The sequence below is a fragment of the Amphibalanus amphitrite genome, unplaced genomic scaffold, assembly GCF_019059575.1.
Source record: "Amphibalanus amphitrite isolate SeventyFive unplaced genomic scaffold, NRLGWU_Aamphi_draft 000181F_arrow, whole genome shotgun sequence".
Lineage (NCBI taxonomy): Eukaryota > Metazoa > Arthropoda > Thecostraca > Balanomorpha > Balanidae > Amphibalanus > Amphibalanus amphitrite.
The window spans coordinates 520,379-545,395 of record NW_024881676.1 but is presented as its reverse complement, the minus strand read 5'-3'; the positions used below and the strand labels follow the sequence as shown (position 1 = coordinate 545,395).

General features: G+C 55.8%; 2 protein-coding genes across 2 annotated transcripts in view; one reads left to right on the top strand and one right to left on the bottom strand.

Moving 5' to 3' along the window:
* The window catches only part of LOC122384086 (rabankyrin-5-like), a 71,101-nt gene that overhangs the window by 7,776 nt on the left and 38,308 nt on the right, over positions 1–25,017 (top strand). The window lies entirely within an intron of this gene.
* Positions 1,360–23,318, bottom strand: LOC122384088. Its single transcript, XM_043371087.1, has 3 exons — positions 23,160–23,318; positions 4,699–4,872; positions 1,360–2,356 (listed from the first exon to the last, which is right to left on the bottom strand). The coding sequence occupies exons 1-3, from the start codon at positions 23,245–23,247 to the stop codon at positions 2,061–2,063; spliced, it is 558 nt and encodes a 185-aa protein (XP_043227022.1). The 5' UTR covers positions 23,248–23,318; the 3' UTR covers positions 1,360–2,060.

The window sequence follows — 25,017 nt, the reverse complement described above, 5'->3', positions numbered from 1 at the left end:
CGCCCTGTCGATAGAATCACGCCAGTTCCTGTGTCAGAGCAAAGCACTGGTACATTGTTTGCTGAGTGCTGACCCACATTGAGCAAAGTTTAAGTGCAGACGGTTTGTTTTCGCCGCACGGCAACTGCGCTGGGTTTTACGACCTCAGTGAAGACTGGCTACACCATTCCCCACATGTTGCGCCCGCCTGGCCCGGCGCGCTGCTGTTATTCTGCGGCTCAAATATCACATTCATTCCCTTGCTGTCGGCACAGCGGCCGCTTTTGTTGGCCCGAGTAGAATGGGAACCCCTCCCCGCGACATGCCCTCTTGCAGCGCGTGCAGCGTCCGTGATAACAGCCGTGGCGTCTTTAATAACCCTCCGATCAATCGGCGCAAGTCGACCGCGCCGTATGGCCGTCTGGGGCGCGTGTATTTTGGGATAATGCGCGCTTCGGCGTGCCTTATTTTCGTTTGTCTGCGTCTGCGTTTTACGACCTGTGCCGGGCCGCTCCAGTTGGGTGGGTGGTGTTTTGGCTGCGGCACAGATGAGGTATGGGTGTGTAAAGAGCCAGGCAGGCAGCCCAGTCTCTGACGATGGGGTAACGACTCAAAAACAAAAGCCGAGATGAAAATAGAGGTGTGTTGTTCGTGACCGGTATTAGGCTTAAGGGGTATAATTATGTGCCCATCTAGCCCAGAAAGAGCAGAATGATGCTGATGAATCGTTTATTCATTGATTTTTTTTTAAAGAAATGGTAAATTTGTGGTTGATTCGGTAGTATTGGGCATTTCCGGATTTAATTGCTGGATGCGCGTGAAGGTCAAAAGAAATCCAGCTTAGGATTTCTTTTGAGTTGCGATCTGTTGCGAGCTGCGTGTAAGTCGTGGAGTCAGTGGGTTCTGTGGATTTCATTGTAGACAAAACACAATCATTTAATAATTTCTGGAATTGATACCAGTGTTTATTTTCATTCAGTGTCATCACAGGTGCATATGTATATTATGTTAACCATGAACCGCACGTGCTCTCACATATTGTCATTTAACACCAGTCATACCCCATATCTCTCCGATCGTCGTTATGGACACGCTTCACAGCTGATAACCAGCACTGTTGCGCCACCGGCCCACGGTCGGGACCGCTGGCGTTGTCCGCGTGCAGGGCGGGGCCGCTCCAGTGAACCCCCCCCCCCCCCCAGACACCCCAACATGCCTAGTTTCGAATGCTGCCGTTCAGTCGCCCCCACAGGTCACGCGAAGGCTCGCTCGTGGCGCATGCCTTCACGGCTGACAAGTCGTTTCGATTATGCCCATTTAGCTCCTGACCGAATTGATTAAGCCTGATGCGGTTCGGATGTGTTTTTGTGGCGAGCTCGGGAGTCAAAACGGAAAATAGCACGAACGGATAACACAACATTGACAGATTGCTGGTGGGATGCGTTCGGCACCCGGGGAGGGTGTAAACTAGTGATGTCAATTGCGGAAAATCGTGATACCGATACCAAACCAAATACCAAAAATAGCCATGAGAAAATACCGAAACCGAACCGACTTGAGAATATGAGGGAAATACCAACTTTTTACCAAATTTACAGCCTCTTTTACATTAGCGAGGATTCATAATACCAACAAAATACCGAATGTATTAGGCCTGAAATACCAAATACCAAGTTGGTATCGGTTTGGTATCGGTATACCAAAAAGTTGGTATCCGATTGACATCTCTAGTGTAAACATTCGGCATGCTCTACGCTAAGGTCATTGTCAACAAATGGTCACGGTCTTATGGCCGGTGCTGAACGCGCGAAAACAATACAACTCAACTAAACGCGAGCGGCCCGCTGACAGACCAGCTGAGATCCGGGCTATATCACATCGACGCGCGAAAGGTTGGTGCGCCTGATCCGACCAACACACCACAAACAGCCTCTGAAGCATCCCACGAGACCCACGCGACCGGCACTCGTCCAGTGTCGTCACTCAAGACCGCACGGTACGCGCTACAACGCGCGTCTCTGTTTCGTCGGGCGGTCGCGTGGCGGCGCTGGCGTCAGCCCGACAGGTGTCGCTGCGGTCGGTCACCGTGCGGCGAGCAGCAGCAGCGCTGAGACGGCGGCGGCCGCGGCGCTCCACCGAACCGCGTCTGCGCCGCCGGTCAGCTCGTACCTCAGCCTGCCGTTACAGCGGTCGTCGCTGCAGAAGCAGTGCTCGGTCCGGGTGACCTTGATGCCGTCCGTGTGCTCCACCAGTTGGCAGCCCTCAGCGTGCGCGTCCTCGAAGATGTCGGTCACCTCGTGCCAGCCCTTGCTGGGCGTGAAGCGGCGGTAGGTGACGCTCTGGTGTGCGCAGTCGCGCGTGGTCGTCGTTATAGTCTCTGCGGAGAGGAGAAACACAGTCAGCTGAGTGGACAGATGTCTGGTCCATTTCGCTCCCTTTTAATGGTCGGATAATGTTCACACTAATGGGCGGTGGGGTGTCAATGGCATTCCGCGGGGTTAAGGTCAGATGGAATTTCAATGACCGCTCGGTGCGTGCGGCGGGGCTTAATGAGCCGGCGCGGCACGATCTGACGGTGGGACGCACGAGCGGGCCATTGTATTCGGCCCGGGCGCGCTCAGACACCGAGTTATCGGCTCAGTGTCGTGCCGGGCTGGGAGCACACCCTCCGTACTCATGTTCGCCAATTTGGCACAATGCGCGGCTCAATCCCCATCGATAGCACCGACCTTGTGCGTGCCTAATGCAAACCGACAACGGCATTGTCTCTCGTAAACCTACTATCCGATCAGCCGGTTGATGCCCGATAATTCTATAGGCCCGCCTGTCTTTGACCGAGCCACACCCTGCAGTGTCGCTGGCTACCGTCCGTTGTCAGTGCTCCGTGCCCGCTCGACGGCCGGTGCACCCGGAGAATAACCCGTGAGTCAGGCAGGCAAGCCGTGGCGAATCGAGAACCTGGCACGCGCCACTGGGAGAGGAGGGGCAGGGAGGGGACGCGCACACAGAGGGTGGAGGGCGGGAGTCGCGTGATTGGGTGGGTTCAGTGGGTGGATGTATCTCTCTTGGTTACTTCTGTAATGGTTGAGTGTGATAGCGCGATAGCTCCAGAGTTTTACAGTTATGAGCTAATCCCTTATTTATTTCTCAGTGTCTTTCACCTACTAAGGAACCCGTCATACACAATCTTCCAGACATCCCCTGCGGTTCATGGCTTTTCCATAGGATTACTAACCACAGTTTGCCCTTCAATTCCTCCTCTGCAGTTACTGTCACCCCTTTTGGACCCTCTGCACTCTGCAGTGCTGTCTGGGAACCTCTCTTACTCCCTCCAAGTCCAAACACTCCCACACGCCGTCCCGCCGCCGTCCCGTCACCCTCCCACCGCCGTTCCGCCGGCGCTTCACACACCCAGGTGGGACGTGTCCGACCTAGGGGGCTGTCGATGGCGACGATAGGCGACGGGAGGGACCGACGGACACGACACAGCCGGTGTGGCGGCGGCGGAGCGACCCCGGCGGCAGTGATGGGGCTCGTACGGAGAGGAAACGCCGCCTCACTGTCTTTGGGAAACATCAACAGCGTGCTGGAGGAGGGACGGGTGAGGGGAGAGGGTCGTCTGTCTGGCCGCTGTAGGTCAGGCGGTCGGAGGTGTCTCTCAGTCGCCGGGTCTGTTTGTTTACAGGTAACTTTGGGAGGCTGATTGATGACCTCTCGTGAGGCGGCGATTGGTTGGCTCTCGGCGGATCGGTAGAGATTGGGTGGGAGTCAGTGCCGATAGGCTCACGGTAGAAGGATTAGCGGTTGGTTGGTTCGGAGGAATAGTGGGTGTCGCCTGGCTGCGGCTGTTGTTACACGGGTTCGTCGTGAGGGGGGATTGTGGTGTCCGTGACTCGGCTAGACGGAGAGCAGGGTGGTACCGTCAGGGACTCTGTCCCTGACGGCAAACGTGCCGCCGCAAAAGTTACGGTCACTCTGGGAGAGACTTCCGAGTCGGACTGATTATATCAAAATCGCCTTATGAATTGACAAAGAACTGGCTTAACACCTAGCTAGAAATCTATCAACACCGGCTTGCTAACAGTACACCTAGCGTCCCTTCGCCGCCGAAATGTCACGATAATATCGGTGCCTAGTTCTGCGTCCCCCACCCCCAACTATCGGCTTCAGAGCCAGTTGGTTCCAATCGCTCTCTGTCCCAACCAGACGCGGCCCGTCCCGTCTACCCATCTCGTCTGCTAGCGGAGCGGGCGCCGCCGAAATTCATCGCTCGTCGCCCGGAACGGTCGGCCGGTGTCGGGTGCGGCGCGCCATGTCGCCGACGCGCCAGAATTGAAACAAAGCGGCGATAAAGGCGGCCGTAACGAGCGGGCCGCATCGCGCGCGTGCCGCCCGTCGTCGGTTTGAGCGAGCGCGGGTCGGCACCGCCCCGGCCGTCACGTCGGAATCGATGGCTCGCCGAGGTCTGACATTTAACGGGGAAGTTATTCAGCTTTTTACCGGGAACCAGTGACAGACGGCGTGCTCATTTATCGACAGACCGAGTCGGCGATGGCTTAAACTAAACACCTAGTGTGCTAACGCAGACCGCTCCCTCTCCGCTAAAATAGACACATCAGCACCAAGAGAAGAATGGTAACAATGGCGTCACTGATGGTCACGTGTCAGGTACGATGACGTCACGTGTGACACAGGTCGCGGCGGCCGTCGGTCGCTTACCTCCGTTTGGCAGGTCGAGGATGAATGTCTTCATCTCGCACATGGTCGACTTGGGGCAGGTGACCACGTATTTACTGTGTCCGTCGAACGAGGCACACGGAAAGATGGGGTCGGTGCGGTTACGTCGCGCCGAGATGCTCTTGTAGGTGCACCGGTAGCACTGAATGCCGGCTCCTGAAACAGATGGAGAAACGGGTTAGGTGCCGTAAAAAAACACACAGCGTTCATGCAAAACGAGATACACGGCACGCCGATAAGACGGAAGGATACTTGTGAGTATTCAGTTGAGCATCCATCAGTCATCCGACGGCCAGTCACCTGTCATACGCCGTTATCCACCCGCCATCCGTCCCGTCATCCACCCGTCATCCGTCCCGGCACCGTTTCAGTCATCGTCACCCATGACCAGACCGTCATCACTCGGCGTCATGGGCGGATGACGATGCTCAGAGCGGATGACGTCCCGGCTTTCATTGGGGGCGCCCGGGCGGAGAGGACCGCTATGGAGAGCTGTCCGGCACGTGTGGGGCTAACTGGATCAGTTAGATCCGCTTGACACCGATACTGCTATCGATTAGAGTATAGAGATCGAAATTTGCAGTGGTGCCAATGGGAATGATGCGCCTTCAACGGATTTGTTACCGGTGCGTGGTGCGCTGTAGTGAATAATACTGACTGCAAAATGTGGTTATTATCCAAGTGTTTTTAAAACGTTTAAAGTCAAAGTAACATGGCTGTATGCGGGAATCACCCGACCGTGTATTTTCGTGACACAATCGGCTGATTATCCATGCAAAATGCGCCAGATTTCCTGAAGACGAACCGTTTGTACAAATCGTAATTCATGTGTTTCTCGTATTGTTGTTGCATTTTTTCACCGTTCCAGACAAATCCGTGCAGCTGCTGCACTCCGTCGCTGCAGCCGTGTGAGATTAAATCGTCATGTATTAGACACACTCTCCAACGAAGAAAGACTGAGAATAAACCAGTACCGACAGATGCAGACCAACGGGAAGGCAGAATGGGTCAGGGGATCGTAGAGAGATATAGGCGGGATGAGATACACATCGAGAGGTAGACTGACCGAAGACGGATAGACAGAGGTAAAGATACGGACAGACGGACGAACGGAGGGACAGGCAGGTGCTGTGAGACGGACGGTACGGAGCACTCACGGGACCACCGGCTGCACCCATGATCAGACTGCGATGGAGCGGCACGCGCTACCAGGAGGGTCGGGGGCGCTGAGGCGTGCAGCTGCTCCCTCCCGTCCCGTGGTTACTGCCGGATCAGACCCCGCCGGTGGCGCAGGGCCTGCTGTTCCACCTCTGGGACCGGTCCGCCGGTAGGTCGGCCGTCTCAGCAGGTCTGATCTGCAGTCCATGCATGGCACAGTTACACGCTCCATTGCACGGGGCGCCGTCCGTCAATGACGGTTGGTTGACGAGTTGACAGGTCCGGCTACCGCCGGCCCCCAGCTCTGGGAGCCGTCACAGAGCCCTGAGTCCGTCACAGAGCGTGAGGAGAGCTGTTTGTTGGTACAGGCCGCAGACGAAATCTGTGTCAACATGAGCCGTATTGAACATAAATAGAGGAACAGACGCTGATGAATGGCACGTCAGAGCAAGTGTCACGCGAAATCAGTGCTAACGATGAACGGAGACTTCCCACGCTCCGTTGTGTTTTTGCTCGTGCAATAGCACACCGCGCGCAGTGCGCAGCGCGCGGGATATTCTCTCCCCTGTATCGATTCATCTCGTTGTTTGTTTTGCCAGGGTAGTGTGTGAAAAACCGTGCGGGAGGCTGCTGCCGGAGTTACCCGTTCGCAGGCGATTGCTCAGCTCGAGTCGCTCAATCTCTGCCGGTGCTCGCACCATTGGCACACACCTGGTGGCTTCCGTACTTAAGACACATCTGGAGCGGCTGAGAGAGAGAACCCGGCCAGATGGCGGCTGCAGTGAACTCCTAACTAGAACCAGGTGATGATACGAGCCGGCCCTTCGATCCCCCGGCGACCACAGACGGTGTGAAAACCACCAATCATCGTCACACTGGCCGGCAGCGGCCGCCCTTGTACCCAGAAAGGATGTTTGCCGTCGACTGAGAGAGGATCCTGGTCGGCTGTTCAGCGGCCTCCTCATTCAGATTCAGTCGAGAGGCTTCTGGCTGTAAAGCCTTCTTGAGACGGTGGCTTTTCCTGTTAGTGCCTCATCCTGTCAGCTCAGCTTCTGTCTGAGCTTCGTGAAGTTCCATCCCTCGGCTCAGCCCCATATAGAGCGCTCGTCGGCTCTCTTCCTATCCCAACCCCTCATCCCATCCCTGCCCATTCTATCCCATCCTATCCTATCCCTCTACCGTCAGCCCGGGACCGCCGTGTTGCAGCTGGTGCGGTCTGCCGGTCGGCCGGTCAGTCGGTCTGCCAGCCGGCGGCCCTGCGCCCCCCGTATATGGCTCCCGAAGGTCCCGCCGTGCTGCCGGTACCCTCCGCCGTGCGAGCCGTGCACGAGGGCGGTCCGCCGCCGACCAAGGCCAGATCGGACCCACACAATTTGTGTCGAGTGTCACAGAAGGGGGTCGGCGGCGGCCCGACGGTGACATGGGCATCAGTCGCACCCTTCCGGAGCTAGTCAACGGCAACGACTGCCCAATTCGAGCTCTGTAAATTATGTAAGGTTCGACGGTGGGCGGCATGGCGGCCCATAACTGTGCCGTTTTTATCATGTGGACTGAATTGTCATTACAACAGCGTTTGACAGTACTTGGTCAGTACCAAATATGGTCGAGGGAACTGACGGAACCTTTGCAAAAATGCTGTATGTTATAAAAGGCAGCCGTCTTACAGATAAGGAAAACTGAGGAAATATAACTGGAAAGATGTCGTACGTGGTTAATGCCGAAGGGCCAATATCACATGTCATGAATGATTGTCAAGGACAGCGAGCGAAGCCGGTGCAGCAACACTCAACAGAGACCACGGGCCACGGCCGAAACTAAACAAACTCATACCGGCGGCAATCATGAAAAGCTCCTGACCTGGAATGACATCAGTCTGTCCCTAGCTTCACTTACCGAATTGCTCAGATATGAAAGTATGTTGTTTTAAATGTACTTCATCATTAAGATTCCTGTTAGGGATCGTCTTTCCACAGGTGGTCAAGAGCGCCGCGCAGTAGACGTTGCGTTATGCCGTGATCTTAGCCTCCGTGAGGCCAGAATCCGCTAAACACGAGTGGCTGACCAGAGTTGCACGGACGGAGGCCCTGTTTCATTCCGTGCTGTCTAGTGTTGGAGACCTCAGTAATCGTGCGCATCTGGCATCAACACGCCTATTGAACTCCCTGCTCAGTACTGCAGGGCGTGATTGGCCGCCATTGCAACAGCTCACGCGAATTTCGCCAGTTTCGGAAAGAACCCGGATAGGAAGTGCTCGGAGTTTTATGGACAGAATCGAAGTTGGAGTGAGGCTATTTATTTTCTTTTGTTTTGGTTGCTGGTTTTCACTTTCGAATTTTGTTGGATACAGCCCGTCCCGGAAACTCACAAGGACAGGTGCTGCTTTCGTGGTTCATCCACTTGCACTGTGCCATTCTGGTAGCTCGTTTCCGAACCTTCGTACTTTGCTAGCCGGCTTCACAGGAGCGCCAGGCTCGAAAAGATCGGCTCGGCATGTCGGCGGGACACCTCTGTGCCGCCCGCTGCCGTTATAAACACGCACAGCGGGGGCCGCTAATTCGCCTCTGCTGCAGTTCACCCGCCCAGCCGCCGCCGACAACTACCTGCCTGAAACTCGGCCCTCGCAGCCGGGAGAAGTCGCGGAAGGTGGTACCCGATGACGTCAGGCTCTGTATTTTTACCGGCGGTCCTGGCGTCAGTGGGCGTCGATTCAAGGCTGGCGGCATCACGGGATGTGTGACGATCATCACGGACTGTCACGAAACACAACAGGGTCGTCGTGTAACGATTTGTTACGCCCGGTAGTTGGTAGTGGTTTTGACAACAGCTGAAGCAATTTCTAGTCTTGTTCCGTTGTGTAACTGTCAATCGCCGCCCCGGAAAAGAAGCGTTACCGTGGATTGACGGTGACCTGAGAGACTTTGTTACTGTTGGAGCTGAATGGATGTCCAAGTGGTCAGAACAAGAGCCGTACGTCCATAGGGTTTCCGGCTTTGATGGCCATTGCATCGTTGGCATTTCTGCATGAACGCGGCTAGTCGAAACTCTGATCGGTATGCATGCAGATTGAAGAGCTCCGTTACAATCTCTTGTAAATCCAACTGTGCTTATATGATTCCCCGGTAGAGATGCGGCTTATTTCGCTCCTCGCCTTTATATCTCCTGCTGTCTGAACAGCCCATGCCGCCACATATCAGCTGCCGCCGGTGATCGCGGTCAGAGCTCAGCCCTGAGCCTAGCCTAGACTTAGCACTGGGTAGTGAGCACGCTGAGCAGGATGAGCCGGGTCTGAGCCACCTGAGCTCAGTAGGAATGAGTCGAGTCTGAGCCACTCGAGCTCAGCGCTCACGCCAGCTGGCGGTCGGCCGTTGAGCGAGTTTCGTTGCGGGCCGTAATTTTGGCAGTCTCTCAGAGTCGCTGATGAATCGCAACGCGCCACCGATCATACACCGAGCCGTCAAAATACGCAGTAAGATACTGCAACCAGATAATGCACCGCGACCACTTTGAGCAATGTCACAACTCACGACGGTCAGAGAGCTCGAGAGCTGACGCTTCATGGATGCCCAGCGCCCAGCTGGCAGGCACGGCTGTTTAACTACCAAGTACTGATCTTATGTAAGTCATACGTTGCGCTCATTTCGCCACGGCTGCTTTGGGAGCGGCGGCGTTAAATGCAAACGGTGACGTCACATGCGTAACTGACTACTGAGTCAGGTGTGACTGAGTCAGTCACTTTTCCCGCACATTCCACCGAGTCGGTTTGTCACCTGAGGAAGGAAACACTGACTGAGCTCCAGCGAGTCACTCGTGCGTAAAGTAACGATTCCAGGGAGCGATCAAATCAAGCGCCTTTGGTTACTAGTTACTACATGAGTGTGACGGGCGAAAGCGTTTGGTTACAACGCAAGCGTAACTCAGCGTCGTGTGATACGCTGATGTGTGAGTCATCACCCGGCGTGACCGGTATACGTCATCGCAAGAGTGAAACGATGGCTGAGACCTGAGACTGGACACGACTCTTGAGTGAATGAGTGACGGGTGACTCAGAAGGACGAAAACGATTCACTAAGTCTGTCGACGCGACGGTCCCGTCGCTCCCGACGACCCACTGAGAAAATTGGCAGGTGACGGATGACGAATGCTGGATGACGGATGACGGATGGCGGTTGGTGTGTCTGACTGACCAGTCTAGGAGGAAGCTGGATGCCAGGGTCTGCCGATTTTGTAGCTGGCTTGGAGCGCTGCGTCACGAAATTACTACCTTCGAGGAAGGCACGAGCTGTGAGATGACACGAAATTCTGTAACGAGCTGGTAATGAGGTGGTAACGAGCTGCTTACTGATTGGTATGAAGTTGTGTATTTTACCGTCATCATGAGCCAGGTGATGACGCATCGGTGACGAATGTAGCAATTCCAACCGCAGCTGACAACATGTGCCGATCATTAGTGGAGTGAAAACCGCACCAGATGTGTACCTCCCGGTCAAAAGATCGACCTCATGTGACCGATGATCTCCAACTGCCACCGCTCGCCACACCGCGCTCCAGTGTTGTTTTTAATAGCACGGCGTTCCGCCACGGCGCTACGCCGGACGTACCGGGGGGATGAGTGTGTCTGTCTGACTGACTCCTCCCCCGCCGCCGCCGACAGCCGTCAGAAGCTAGCACACAGCTGCGGCTGATTGAAGCCACTCACTCACACCGGGCCAGTCAGCTCCATTTTACCCCGCCCACGGCGTCGCCAACTCGATTTCGCGCAACCCACGGACCGCGAATCTCTCCCACTCAACACACAGGCCTACGCGAGATTTCAAAACGAGACGACGTAATCCATTTGAACGGGTTTCCGGGATCAGTGAGCATTCTCAGAAGGAACAATTGAAACTGTTGTGCACGTTTTGGTACGGGCGGTGCACTTGTATGTACTCCGTGCATGTTTGTGCTTCGATCCTACATTCCTGTTCGTGCCCCTGCCGTGCTCCTGCCGTACCCGGACCGTTCCCGACCGGAGCCGTGCACAGCCGGGCCGTGCTGTCGGTTCGGCCGTGACGTGTTCGGACCTCACGGACTGCCCCCGGCCCTCTCTCCCGGGGAGAGTGCTGAGTGGCGACCATCTGGTCCCGGGTCCGGCGTGGGTCGGCACAGGCACTCCGCGGCCGTTGGGAAGAGTGGGAGGAGTAGAGAGGCAGAGTGGGAGGAGTAGAGAGGAAGAGTGGAGCGGGAAGGGTTGCGGAATGTCCCAAACAGTGACTGACGTTCACGGAGACCAGATGGCTCTCTGAAATGGCGCTGGAGGAACAGGAAGAACGAGCGGGCGGGGCCGGAACGGCTGGTGGGCGGGGCCGGAACGGCTGGTGGGCGGGGCCGGAAGGCCGCCGTTGAGTGATCTGCATACGGGGGATGCTTGGGGAGAGCGGGGGGGGGGGCGGAAGCTGCAGCGTCATCGCGGTGCTTTTCTGACGGAGACTGAGGTCAACCGGTCAACTAATTTCACCAGAGCGGGGTGAGACTCGTGACCTCGCTACCTGACAGACCCATGGCCACACGTGCCCGTGTCGCCACTGCGAACCCATTTCGGCACGTGACATGCCTGTGACCTTACCGCCCCCGTGCCATGACCGCCACGTGCCTGCCGCGTGAGTCACGTGCGCTGACCCGTGTCGTCGTCGGCCACGTGCCGGCGGTGTGCCGTGGGTCCGGGACCAAACCGGCCCACGTCTACCGTCGCCAACGGCGTCGTCACTGCAGAATGGGCTCCGAGCCGCCGGATACGAGCCTATGGGGAGCTGAGCGGGGTGGACCTGCTCTGCATGGGAAGCCGGCCGTTCGCCGCCAGTTGAGCCGTCTCTGACCGCCCCGGGACACATGCAAGGTCTCTGAGGCCGTTCGACCGGTGCTGGGCTGGCCAGCGCCCCGCCCGCTGGGCGGTGGAGGCTATGGAGGTCGCTCTAGGGCTGATTGGAGAGGAGATACAGGCCGGCTGCACTGGGCTCCGCCTGCCCCTGGCTTCGGTGTGGGCTGGCGCGCGTGGTGGACCGTGCGGGGCGGGAGCTCACCTGTATGACGGGCAGAATCATGGCTCGCCCGGTACGTTATAAATGCCTGCACAGAGGCTCGAACGAAGTGCTGTTACGAACGCTCAATCTTGAACAACGTCGGGATTCTGACGAACGAAAAAGGAGAGTTCTAGGTTAGACTCGAATATGGAGCGGGACTTGCGTCCCACTGCCAGCTCCGGATCTGATCTGAGATCCCTCAGAGATCTGGGTCCGGGCCGTGGCCGTGGGGAATGACTCGGCAGCATTGCAGAACTGGATTCGCCTCCGCCGTGACCGAGCCCATCTGTTGTGCAATATGCATCTGCAATGTGCAACATGCGGCCGTCAGACCCGCCGCCGGCAGCCGGACCGCCGACGGCCGGCCGTAGCGCGGTGCTGGTCCGTCCATTGTCTGCCAATGTGACGCCCTTTTGTGCCTCTCTATCTGCGGCTGCTCTCCGCGGCTTCGCGCTCCGGCGATGACTGCGCGTGTTTTTGTCTGTCGGTTTTTGCCGTCATTATGTATCTCTCCACCCATCGCCGACCGTCGATGTTTTCCCGCTCGCGTCGGTTCCGTTTGGCCCGGCTTCATCGGTACCGACGTGCCGGACGTTTCTTCCGACCCTTTCCAGCCGTCGGCTCTGACTTTCCATCGCCATCGGTGAGCCATTCGGGCCGTAAGACGACCGTATTGGGTCGGTCCCCATTGGCCCAAGACGATTGGGTGGGGAATTGGGGGATTACCGCGATGGAGCCGAGAACTGGGGAGGGATTTCGGGAACTCTATCGTCGGGAGGCCGATCGGCTCCCCGGGGACGGACGCCAGAGGCGTCGTATTGGCGACGTCAGGGCCGATGAGGATCACTCTCTGTGAAGGAGAGCGGCTGGGGAGGCAGTGCTGAATGCTCCGAGCGCTGTTTGTGGGACGATGGCGTCGACCCTCCATGGGAGACTTTGTCGATATTTTACTTGGTAGGGCACACAGAAACACTTTAGTCCAGCCAGGCTTCGTTTAGTTGCCCTACAAATATCGATTCCATGCGATCGAAACCTGTGCCGCACACCGTTTACAGTATGGTGATGCGGTGCGTGCACCTCCCACGCCTCTTGCCTACTGCCCGTGTCCCTCCCCGCCCCGTGCCGTTCCCACATATCGTGACTGTCGTGCTGACGCCGGGGTGACCGGGTCATGATCTGGGCCATAACGTCAGACGTGACCCGGGCGGGCCCCGCCGTGTCGGAGCGGTACACTGCGGCGGTGGTAGTCCATGGGAGGTCACTGCTGTAGACCAGGGACCGCCCATAGACCATAGCACCGCCCCTGACAGGGGCTGGTAGGTGCTGAAACTGGGCGACAGTGCAGTCAGACCCGCCCTAGTTCTGTTCATGGTTTGAGGAGGTGAGTTGTGCCAGAGTGGACTAAGGACATGGGCCAGATAGTCGGGAGATTGAGTACGTATTTCGGTCGCTTTACGGATTGACCAAAGGGAAAAACGGTTTGTAGGTTAATGTGTCTCGTATCCCGAACAAAAACTGCAGTAAAACTGGAACTTTTTGCTTCAAGAACGTAGTACCGTCCTGAATTTTCCACCGCGCCATATAATTCCCCTTTATTTGACCATCCATCGCAGTATCTGAGTAGATCACACCACTGATATCCATCTGACAGCAGCTAACGTGTCGCTCCCCTCGCGTGTCGGCGGTGCGTTATGACGGACGCGCGCACCAATTATGATAATTTGGCCGGCCGGTAGCGCCATTAGCGTCTCCGTCTGCCCGACACGAGATATCGATACTTCGGCAGAGCTATGACTGCGCGGGGGCTGTTGCACCAGAGTGAGTGACCCTAGTATTGATCGGGATGGGACAGGAGAACTGTAGGACGGTACTGGTTATAGAGAGGCGGGAGGACAAAGCGAGCAGGACAGGGAGGACGGGACCGTGGGGCGGGGATGGGTCGCAGTATCGAGTGAGTTGTGGGGAAGGAGGGCTCAAGAGCGTACGATTCACGGACCGCGATTTGCCATGCCATTGTTCGGTGGCGCCGGAGTGGGTCAGTCTCCCCAATAGACGGTGGCCGAAAGGGCTAATTGTGGGCACTTGGCACAGCGGGAGTCCACGCGACGCTGACAGAATCTGGGGAAGACCATGGACTCGCCAGAGCTCCGCTGGAGTTCATTGCGACCTACTGTAGCTCACTGAGGCTCATTGTAGCTCACCCTGGCTCACTCTGACTGCTGACACCATTCTACCGACTGAACAGCTCAGGTCAGCTCCATACGACTCGTCTCTGGCCGGATCCGACGCAGTGCGAGCGGAGAAATCTCACCTGTCCCTAATAGCCCATTGACGGTCTCTGAACATGGACCACTTCCGTCTCAGTTGCCCATTGTGGACAGGTTCCTATAATCACTGCGAGGAGAGACGAACTGGACTCTGGCGGACCGCACAGGTGGACAGGTGACGTCTTTAACCTCTGGGAACACACGCTCATTTGTGGTCGTGGCTGTGGTCGACGTGGGGACAGAAGCGGCGGCGGTAGGGGCGGTGCGGGTGGCGGCGGGGGACCGCGATGATGGTGATAGTGGCGGCGGTGCACCGCGGTGACGGCGGCGGCAGCTACAATGTCCGGATGACAGTGGGGGAGTCGACTGCGGCGCTAGTGGCACTGGTGGTGGAAGCCCTTTAGCGGCGGCCGCGGTGCCGCTGGTGGCCGCAGTTTCAGCTCCCATGTCCATGGGCGGCAGCGCCGACCCGTCCGGTCACAGCTGGGCACCGTCCGACACTGATCACCGCGCGTGGTCAACTCGGCATGGTTCCTGGCGGGCCGGCCGGCGCCCCGACACGCAGTCGGGCACCGACACCACGCGGGGGAGCCGCTCGCCGTCCCAGACCGCGGGTAACGCACAGCTGTTCGCTGCCAACGACCCGCCGCCGGCCGCGGCACGCCGCCCCACGCGGCCTGTCTCCGCAGGACGCACCATCACAGGCAAATGTACCGGCTCGGCGCGCCTGCTCAACGAGACGACAAACCTCCCCGCGGCTCAGCCGCTCAGCGCAGCGAGAACAATCGTGGAATAAACCACGGGCGCGACCATAAACGTCCACCAGTGCCGCGGTTAGAACAGAGCGAGGAATGCGGTCAGTGGTCGAGCGCGCGTGGCGGGCGTCCGTGCTACGCGAGCGTGGGGCGTGTGACAGGGAGGGAGGCACGGGAGGCACGCGGGGAGTCGGCAGGGGAGGGCAATTTTCGGTCGTTCCCCCGCTACCAGCTGGAATCGGTCACGCCTCCGTTGGGTCGTGTTCCGGGGCTGGGGTGGCGTACCGGGGCGAGGGGCGTGGCTGTCGCTGCCACAGGAACTGAACCTGCCGCAGATTGTCCACCACTGATGTCCATTAAATTTTACATAGAGCCTCGTCAGCTTTACCGCAGGCTCCCTTGGCACGGGACATTGATGATTGGACACTGACTACATTAATTCGAATAATGGTGATCTGACCAACGAACTATCACGTTAGCCATCAACTACCCTGCCAAGCAGCGTATCAAAAACATCCTGCCTAGTGCCTAGTTCACCCACTCTTCCATAACCACACCTGACTGCCTCTCCCTCTACCAGTCCTCCCCCCCCCCCGACCCCAGCTCCGCCGGTCTCTCGTCCAACCAACCTAACCGTGCCGGTGTGGACCGTGTACCACATTATGCAGCCGCCCGGCCACTGGAAGGTCAGCGGGCCGAGCCGAGCCGCCGATGGTCACCGCAGATAGGGGGACAGCCGGCCTGTCTGCGCCGCTGAGACCCATCAGGGGAGGGGGTGCATTAAGGTCGCATCAGCTTTACAAACCGGCCTTGTGTTGGTGGGTTAGCGAGCGAGGGGATGTTGTTGCATTAGTGGCCAGAAGAGGCGTCTGGTCAGTGCTGTCCTTTGGATGGAGGACAGACACCGGTGGCGTTGCTGGTAAATGGAAACTGTGCCGTATCTGTCAGCGTTAGCGGTCGAAGGTCATCAGACCTGGACGTGTGGGCGTGATGTCATTAGGTTGACTGTCATGGCCCTCGATAGCGTGGCCTTTTGTGTCACTGGCTATCCCCACTGCAAAGTCGTTAGTAGTGGAGCTGAGGCGGTGCCGCATAGACACTAACTACAACTTTTGAACATTTAGTTAGGAGCTCTTAATTTATCACTTCCGCGTCAATTTTATATGCATATTGTTGCAAATTGATTAGGGTTTTGTCCCAAAAAATTAAAAAATCACAACGCCAATTTTCCTTCACGCAAAAGCAGGGTATGTCGACACCACTAAAACGCATTACGGATTACGGTCGACGGACAAGTCTTCATCCATTGGCTCTCCCCTGGGTCAACACTGAACGGGGTGGCTTACCTCAGGCTGCTCAAGGAATGCTTCTGCCTCAGGTCAGGGACAAGGTTCAAAGAGACGGCTTTTGGTTCCAGCAGGATGGTGCCTTAGTGCACACCACGGCAGCTGTTGCGCCAGTGGCTGATCGAAAATTTCGAAGAGCGCGTATCAGCCGCCTCACCGAGCGACCATGGCCACCACGGAGTCTTGACCTCTCCCCGCTGGACTACTGGTTTTGGGGAGTCGCATTGGCAGATCTGAGACAAAACCCTCCTGCAGCCATCCACTGCGAACCACAGTGGAGAGGTTTTCTGGAAGCCTGGACCCAGGCGTTGTGAGGCGCGGGGTGCGACACCTTCGTCAGAGGGCCGAAACGTGTGTCTTAAAGGGAGATAATGAGCTTTCTTTTTTCTTTAGTAAAAATTACTCGACATCTATACTATTTCTACTGTAGTTTCTATAAAATATGAAAATTTCCTAGCACATTTTCGTATGTGAAAAAGGTTTTTATTTTTGCAAAAAAGAAGCAGTACTTGCAGTACTTGTAACACCCACCGAAATGCGTTGTCCTTCTTGTCCTTCTCTATAAAAAAGTCGCAGTATATGGCGCTTTTGTTTCAAACAGCGACGCTTGGGTTTTTGTTTATGTTATCGCCTTGGCGTTGCTTGGTTGTAAGGATTCTAATTTGAATTAGAGTTAATTCGGTTTAGAATTAATTAGATTCGTACATAGTGCCTAAGTTCTTCTTTGTTTCCAAGTATTATTTTGCGCCACAAATGAACGGCATGCGCCAGAAACGCAGCCAAATCTTGCGATTGCGACTACGAAATTCATTATTTTGGCCTCAGAGCCTGAAGCGAAAAATACAAGCATATTTATTTCAAAAAGACTTCAGGTTTGTCGAACGGTGTTATGAGAATTTTGATAACAGTACTGCATAAGTTTTTCAGTGATGCCGCAAAAGTGTTGTATCTATCTTCTTTTATTGTGCAGTCGGCGGGACCGATTCAAAATTGAGTCGTTGCTACTAAAATAGCAGCATATGGCCTCAGATGATGAACAGGAAAAATAGTTGCGTAAATTTAGACATAAACCACCCCCAAACCATGAATATCTTTTGAAGGCACTATAGACGACCATTAACTAACTAGATGTGATGAAGATCAAATGTAAGGAATACGCTCATTTTACAAAATTACATGCAAGTACCAAAAAGTGATGTAAGTACTTATTCAACGGTCATTTTCAGCGCTCCCCGCTAACGTGACTTCAAGTTGAGATATTTGCGGCAAGGTACCGCATTGAGCAAAATGGTTTTAATTTACATTATAACTTGTTGTGTTTTGTCAGAAAATGATCCTAACTCAGATTTTGTGGAAAAAGGTCATTATCTCCCTTTAGCCCTCGCCGGACCTATTGGTTTTCTACATACGCGCCGGCCGAGGGGGGGGGGGGCGGGTACGACCCCCCCCTCGCCGTTTCGCCCCTGGTGGAGCTAGCGCGTCGCGGAAAAAACGAGCGTGTGCGCCGTTACGAGACGCAGAGATTGGTACCCGATTTTAAGGTCCTAGGTCAACCGGTGACCTCTGAGGTCAGGTCAAGTGCCCCAAGGTACGGTTCAGTTTTTGGTGAATAACTTCGCAAAAAACGGCCGCAGAGCGCCGATTTTGGCAGCATCGTGTTTGTCTCGCTCAGGCGCGTCGAATGATATACTTTTTGTCCGGGTCAGGTCAACTTGGGGTGTTGACCTCAGGTCAAGGTCAGGTCAGCACCCCCAGGTCACGAAGTTGGTCGAAAGAGGTCATGTCGCATATCATTCGATTCGGCAGGTCTTCCTGAGTCCATTGGTGGCTTTCCCGACTCGCTAGCTCAATTTGATCAAGAGTTATTGACGAAAAACTAATATGACCTTGATGACGTCATAAATGATGTCACGCAAGGTCAACATTGCAAAAGTGACGCATCTAACCTTGCAAGGAGTGCATCAAATCACGATTCTGTGTGCTTGAGATAGTTGGAGATCGTTCCCGGCGCCAGAATAGCAGTTTTCATTTTTCCCCATTGACTTATAATGGTGAGGTCACGAAAATGACCTGACCTCATATGACCTTTAGGAAAAATCCGAGATATACAAGTTGTGGGACTCATAATGGATACTAGATCCCGCAAGTTTCATTTCCCTGTGACATCTCCTCTGGCAGTGAGGGCGTTGCGAAGTTGCGACATCTGAAGACCGTGCAGAGGTTCACTTATGACGTCATAGGTCAGTGACCTGACCTGACCCAAAAATGCGGTTGGTGTCAAAAGATGCGGCTTGGATCAAAGGTCAGGTATGCCAAGTTTCAGCTCTCTATCGCCAGCGTGTTCGGAGCTATCGCGAAAAAACCCTATGGGGGGGCGGCACCCGCCCCCCCCCCCTCCTCGGCCGGCGAGGGTTAATTAAGGGCGATACAGTGGAAAATTCCTGTGGAGCACTAAAATGAAAGTTGTGTGTGCAAAAACGCTAATGTGTTTCTGTTTTATGTGATGGTACATATTACATGAGGAACATATATGACCTGAGAAATAGCTCTTTCAAAAGTAACATTCATTATGAAAGACCCTGTATGCCAGTGGTCGCACTATTCTCGCAGCTCGCCTGCCAAAACCATCATTTGGCCAGCACGGCCTGATCATTGACTGAAAGCAGGAGTGATCGTTTTCACTCGTCATCCCGTTTTTGTACCGTTGAGTCGGGGTCATTTCCGCGCCGACTCCCATTCGGGTCATTTGCAGGGTGCCCCCGGCGCGCGGTCCATTTCCCGTGGGCTTGTCAATCGATGGCTGTCGTTCCGCCTGGCCGACCTGTGCTCGTGTCACGGCTCGTGGTCCTGTCCCGTGGGGAGGGACGGTCGCAGGAGGTGCTTCCTGCCCGCGCGCGCCGCTGATCGGACGGTGGAAGCGACATGGGACTGAGTCCCAATCGCTGAGGTGGGGAGAATCGCACACAACATTTCTGACCAACCTGGGGCTAGGCTTCGAGGTTTGATTTAATGCCAGAGTTTACTGGATAGCTACTGTATGCTTTCCAGAGTATTCACCTTCCATTGATTCTGCGACTCGGGTGGCTGTGACGTGTCTCAGCTGACAGCGATGGACGCTAATGTATTCGCCGGAGGGACATTTACCTTCCACGGCCGACTCTGACCCGCAGGGCGGCCCTGGCTCACAGACCCGGCCGTCCTGCATTGGCTATCTGATCCTCGGATGCCGACTCATGAATGGACCAGTCCTGCCCGAGTCGCGCCGGTGTGGAGTCATATGAGTCACCGTTCCTGCTGACTCTGCGCTGCACGCTCAGGGGTGCAGTTCTGTCAATGGCGGCCGGGTCCGGTCTCTGTCAGATCCGGGGGAGGTGGAACATGATTTCGGTAACGGGATGCCCGCATTGAATGTCATCCTCTCCGCTCCCAGTGCAGTGTGTGGGAAACTGAATGTCGCCGGCCCCGTCTGCCAGCCGCTGATCGTGTGACCGTTTTGTCCCGGGCAGCGGTATCGCGTGGTCACGGTGCTCAAATCTTTGGTAAGGAAGCCCGAAACAGCAGCGTGCCGTGCTGATTTTGCAGAGATTGATGGTCCAGCGAACTCGGGTGTCAGTATCCGAGCATCGCAGCGTCAGATCGGCACGCTGAATCGGTATACACGCGGAGGGTGGAGTGATATTTGAGCAGCCGCACAGCTGTTGCAAATGTGCACGAGTTGAGAAGCTCCGGAAGCTACGCTTATCATCGGGGATCCCTCGGCGGGGCTGTGGAATTTGCGTGTCTGGCAAATGACTGAAATGGAAGCTGTCGACTGTCGAGTCATCTCCGTTGTGGGGGTCAGACGTGCCACCATAGACATCCGGCGCGCCGGGGGGGGGGGGGGTGTCTGAACCCGCGCCGCCGCCGCGGCCGATCGCTGCCCCTGAGACGGCCGAGGGCGACTGTGCCGCATCACACCGTGATCGGACCGTGGATGTGTGCCACGGTGCCGGGGGCAGTTTCACGGCCGGTACCGGCGCCGGCCGGCTGAACGACTTTCGCCGCGGGCTGCCGAGCCGGTGAGGCTTGCTGTGTAGGTCAGCGCTGGACACCGGCGCGCTGCCGCTGCCGCCCACCGCCCACCGTCCGCCGTCTACCGTCCACCGCCCACCGCCCGGGCGTCGCGACGCTGCGATCTCCTGTCCCCGATACAGCGTAGATGACCCATATTACTGGCCGGCGGGCTGACTGCAAGCGGTGGTCAGCACGCCGGGAGACAGCTCGGTTAGCACGGGTGTTAGCCACCGGCTGAGAACGGGGACGGGTCTGTATGGGAAGTGGCACGGGCGGTGACGCCGCTAAAAACGTGGGAAATTGGTAAACGGAGTGGTCGGAACAGGTGCGATGAAATGTGGAACGTGGTGCGGTCTGGTCGTGTGGATTACCGTGCTTCCGGTGCCGCTCCGATGGGTGTTTGATGAGAGTAGTGACACAGTATTGATATCAGATGGGGTCTGATTGGTGTTTGATGGGGGAGTGGACCCGGGGAGGGCGGGGAGGTGGGGACGCGGGGACATCTGACGCCGGCGGTCCTTGTAAACAGACCCGGCTGATAAGGACAGTCTGGGTCCAGCCAAACACGTCTGAACGTGAACTAGGACCGGCCGGTCAGCACGTGTGCTTTACCGGACTTGACATCGGATAGGGGAGTGGGAGGGAGGGACGACATGACTGCCGGCTTGAAATGACGAAAATGTTGCACCAACTGAGCTAATGCGGTCGTTGTTTGCGTAGTATCAGTTTGCTATCAAGGATGAATTAGACTTGGGAAGTGGGTTGTGGGTAAATTCCGCACCGACTCGGTAAAACGAGCTCGTCCTCTGCAATTTTTACCGACTCATCTCTTCCCCATTCCTGATAGGCAATCATCCGGGTGCACACACCAGGAAAATTGGCCGAAATTCGCTGACGGGATCGCGTGGCCTTGATCTTCGTGCTGGCTGGTGCCGGCTGCACGGAGATGCTCTTTCCGTTTTTAGTCGGTGCAAAACCACATCCGATTTGCGACGATCTGCATGCTTAGCTCTGTCAGGACGGCGGTCGTCTGCCGTTATCCGTCAGAGAACCGTTCATTGCACAGTGCGCGCTATGCACAGGTGCTTGGTTAGATTCAGTGTAATGATCAGTAGCTGAACTACCTGCGGCTTCGTATGCCAGTTTTGTGCGTCACAGGAAACTCAAACAGCCGTGCCAGTGATACGCAGAGTGCGTGCGGAGGTGTGAATTTCTCAGTTTCGCCGTTCTGCAAAGCGGTGCGCCGAGCGACAGAGACCGGGCAGCGGTGCAGGAGAGTTGGCACGGGCCATTATCCGCTGGCCAAATAAACGCTCGTCTCCGGCGGTGAGTTGTTGGATGATGAGTGACGCGGGCCACCCGCCGCTGAGTCAGTGGCCGACTCGCCGGCCCGCTCCCCGGAGTCGGGGCCGGGTTACGGAGTTACGCCCGACGAGTTACGGACGGAGTTACGCCCCACGAGTTACGGACGGAGTTACGCTCGACGAGTTACGGACGGAGTTACGCCCGACGAGTTACGGAGTCACGCCGGACACACGGAGAGTCCAACAAACGCCGCCGTGCTCGGCCGAAATTAGGAACCAGAGGAAAACTTATGTGGATGTTGGACACACCATTAGTTCGAATTAGGAGACAGAAAGAAAACATGTCCGGCAGACGGAGGGTCTGGATGGGCGCCGTTTATCCGGCATCTGATTCAAGAGCGCGTCGATTGGCACTTTGGTGTGCGTCGGTCGACTTACGGAATTTCTCTGGTGCAATCATTTTGTATCCTGATATAGCGACTTGCAAAAGCGGTAAATGCCTTCGGTTAAAGGAATCGAATGCATCGAATGCTCTAAATGCTGACCGGGAAGAAACGCACTAAAAATCAGCGTCACGCAAAAGCCGTCGTTTAGTTGTCAGTGGATTAAATCCATTGTCTTTGCAAACGGACGGATGAATGTCCGCGATGCTGTTTTTACCTTTGTGGAAGAGAAAGCTCGCGAGGAAGCTATACCGTGTCAGCTTATACCCAAATTAGAGGTGGCAAACTGTGGACCCGAGGACCCGGTCCGGGTCCAGACCGGTTCCTGGAAATTTTCTGACGGGTCCAACCGGGTCCTACCATAAACTATACATCTTGCACACTACACATTATTGCAAAATATGAAGTGAATTAAGTGAATGAAGTGAATGTTTCTTTGCACACAGTAGCTCATGAGCATTCCCAGTGGAAAATAGGCTGTTTTACATGATGCAACTAATGATACCAACAAGTAGTTTGTATTAATTGACTTTTGGGGAACGGGTCCAACTGGTTCCGAGTCCAACTAATACCGGGTCCGACTGGTTCCAGAAATGTCCAGCCGGGTCTGGTTCGAGTCTGGTTCCCAAAATTTTCATCTTTTGCCACCTCTAACCCAAATAGCGCACGTGCTAGTTCACGTATTTCTTCACTAGCCTATCCGGTCTAATATGCCTACCCGGTCCAAGACTGCATCCAGTTCGAGTCCCGAGGGGTGTTCACGGGCACCGCACACTGCTGCGTGCGGTGTGTGCGGTACGTCCAGCAGGCGTGGGGGTAGGGGATGGGTAGGTGGCTCTGACGTCACGGCTGCGTGCGGTGGACGGTCCGCTGTGGCCAGTCCCGACCGGCCACAGCGGTCGCTGTGTGCGGTGACGCAAGGCTGACGTAGGGACGCAGTGGGCGGAGCTTGGAGGCTGTGTGCGGTCCGACCGCACACAGGGTCCGTGAACAGCCCTCAGATCATCCTTACACATACACACTTCAGCTCGTATACCCTGCCTCCCACCTCTTACACTCACCTCTGACAATGGGCAGCAGCAGCAGTAGCAGCAGTGGCAGTGCTAGCAGCACGGCGACGTTCACGCCGCCCTCCCGGCGGGGCGACATCGGCACGGCACGTGGTGGAAGCGGGGGTGGCAGCCGCGGCGGCGGCGCCCGCACTACTCGGCGGCTCGAGCGCGACTGACGGTCTGGCGGCGGCGGCGGCGGCGGCGGTGGCGGCTGCCGCCCACTGCGACCGGGTGGCACGGATGATGGCGAGATAAAGATATAAGTGCATGCATGCCGTTGCCGACATGCCGGGATTACACACATGGCTAGACGGAGCTGGCGTTTGTGATAGCTGAGATGTAAAATCCCTTATGATGCATTATACGTGTGCTGTCTTGTTTATTCTATGGTCTGCTCTGATCTGACTGAAATGCGAACTGAGACATTGCGATATAAGGTATATCTATCTGTATTTCCATTGGCTCAGTAATTTGCGAATAAAACGTTTTTGCTCGTTTACACAACAATTGCTCAGAAATTAAAACTAAACAGAAGCTCAGAAAGCAAACACGGCATGCATCCCTGCTTGTTATAATTAGTGATGTGTTACTTTTCCCCGTTTCGGTACAAAGCCGGCTGCTTTTTGGCCTCGTTGCTGAGTGTGTGCAGCTGCAGCGCTGCGGGTCTGTTTCTCCGTCTGTGCCTGCAGCTGTGACCGACTGGGAGGGTTCGGTCATCCGTCTCCCGCACAGCCCCTGCCACTGACAGACTGCCATTTGTCACATCACAAACCCCGGCCACGCAACCGCACTCACTCACACTGGCTGCAGATCGGTGCACTTGCCGCTCCCACTGCCTGGGGAGAGGCGTGCGTATTGGGGACAGGCGAGGCGAGAGCTTGGATAGGACGTGGCATGGCATGACAGATGGGACAAGACAGGACAAGACGCGTGACTTAGACAGAACAAGACAGGACAACTGACCGTGTAGGACATGACAGAGGACTGGACACTGGACAGGACGGGATGTATCGAGAGTACATGAACCTCCAGGCTCCACGAATCAAACTATTAAAACAGTTACATTTAAGGCGTACCGGTTTCGTCTATTGACTTCTTCAGCGCCTAGTACTCTCGATTTAAGGCGTACCGGTTTCGTCTATTGACTTCTTCAGCGCCATACGGCGCTGAAGAAGTCAATAGACGAAACCGGTACGCCTTAAATGTAACTGTTTTAATAGTTTGATTCGTGGAGCCTGGAGGTTCATGTACTCTCGATACAATACTTGTCCATTTATAACTACAGGACGGGATGTCTGAATATGGCCGGTTGTCAAAGACAGACGGGCGCACAAAATCGTACAGTCGTGCGTAGAACTCGCTGCTGCTGTGCAACGTGCACCGCCCTTCCCACAACCGCACCGTTTCAAACAAAAGCGCACCTCACACCAACCGCAGGATGGGCAGACAGAGACAGACAGACAGACGGGCGGACGGATGAAGTCAGCTCCCCGGCGCTGTCAGTTTTTTACCGGGCCGCCTCAGAGTGGGAACTGAGAGCGAATTCTCTCTCTGTTATTGCTGCCAACAAACGGCCAGTGTACGAACGCGAACGCGTGAATTGAAGGGCAGATAGCGTACGCGTAAACAGAGATGCGAGTGGATAGTGTCTGTCTGGTCGGTGGATCTGCCTACTCAGGAGACTGACAGTTGATTTGTCTGTCAACTGCTTTTGACAGCCTTGTCACTGACAATATAACTGGCTGTCGGTCCATCCTTTTGCCTTTGTCGCTCGGCACACTGATAGTGTCACTAAGTGTTACAACCTGTATTATTTCCGGCTGCAGCTGCACTGTTCTGATGAAATGATTACTGACTTCTTCATATT

Bases quoted from the DNA above. Each gene is read 5' to 3' on its own strand.
- LOC122384088 (XM_043371087.1), bottom strand. From the start codon at position 23,247: ATGTCGCCCCGCCGGGAGGGCGGCGTGAACGTCGCCGTGCTGCTAGCA. The intron at 4,873-23,159 runs GTGAGTGTAAGA...CATCTGTTTCAG, and splicing joins GCTGCTGCCCATTGTCAGAG to GAGCCGGCATTCAGTGCTAC. The intron at 2,357-4,698 runs GTAAGCGACCGA...TCCTCTCCGCAG, and splicing joins CCTCGACCTGCCAAACGGAG to AGACTATAACGACGACCACG.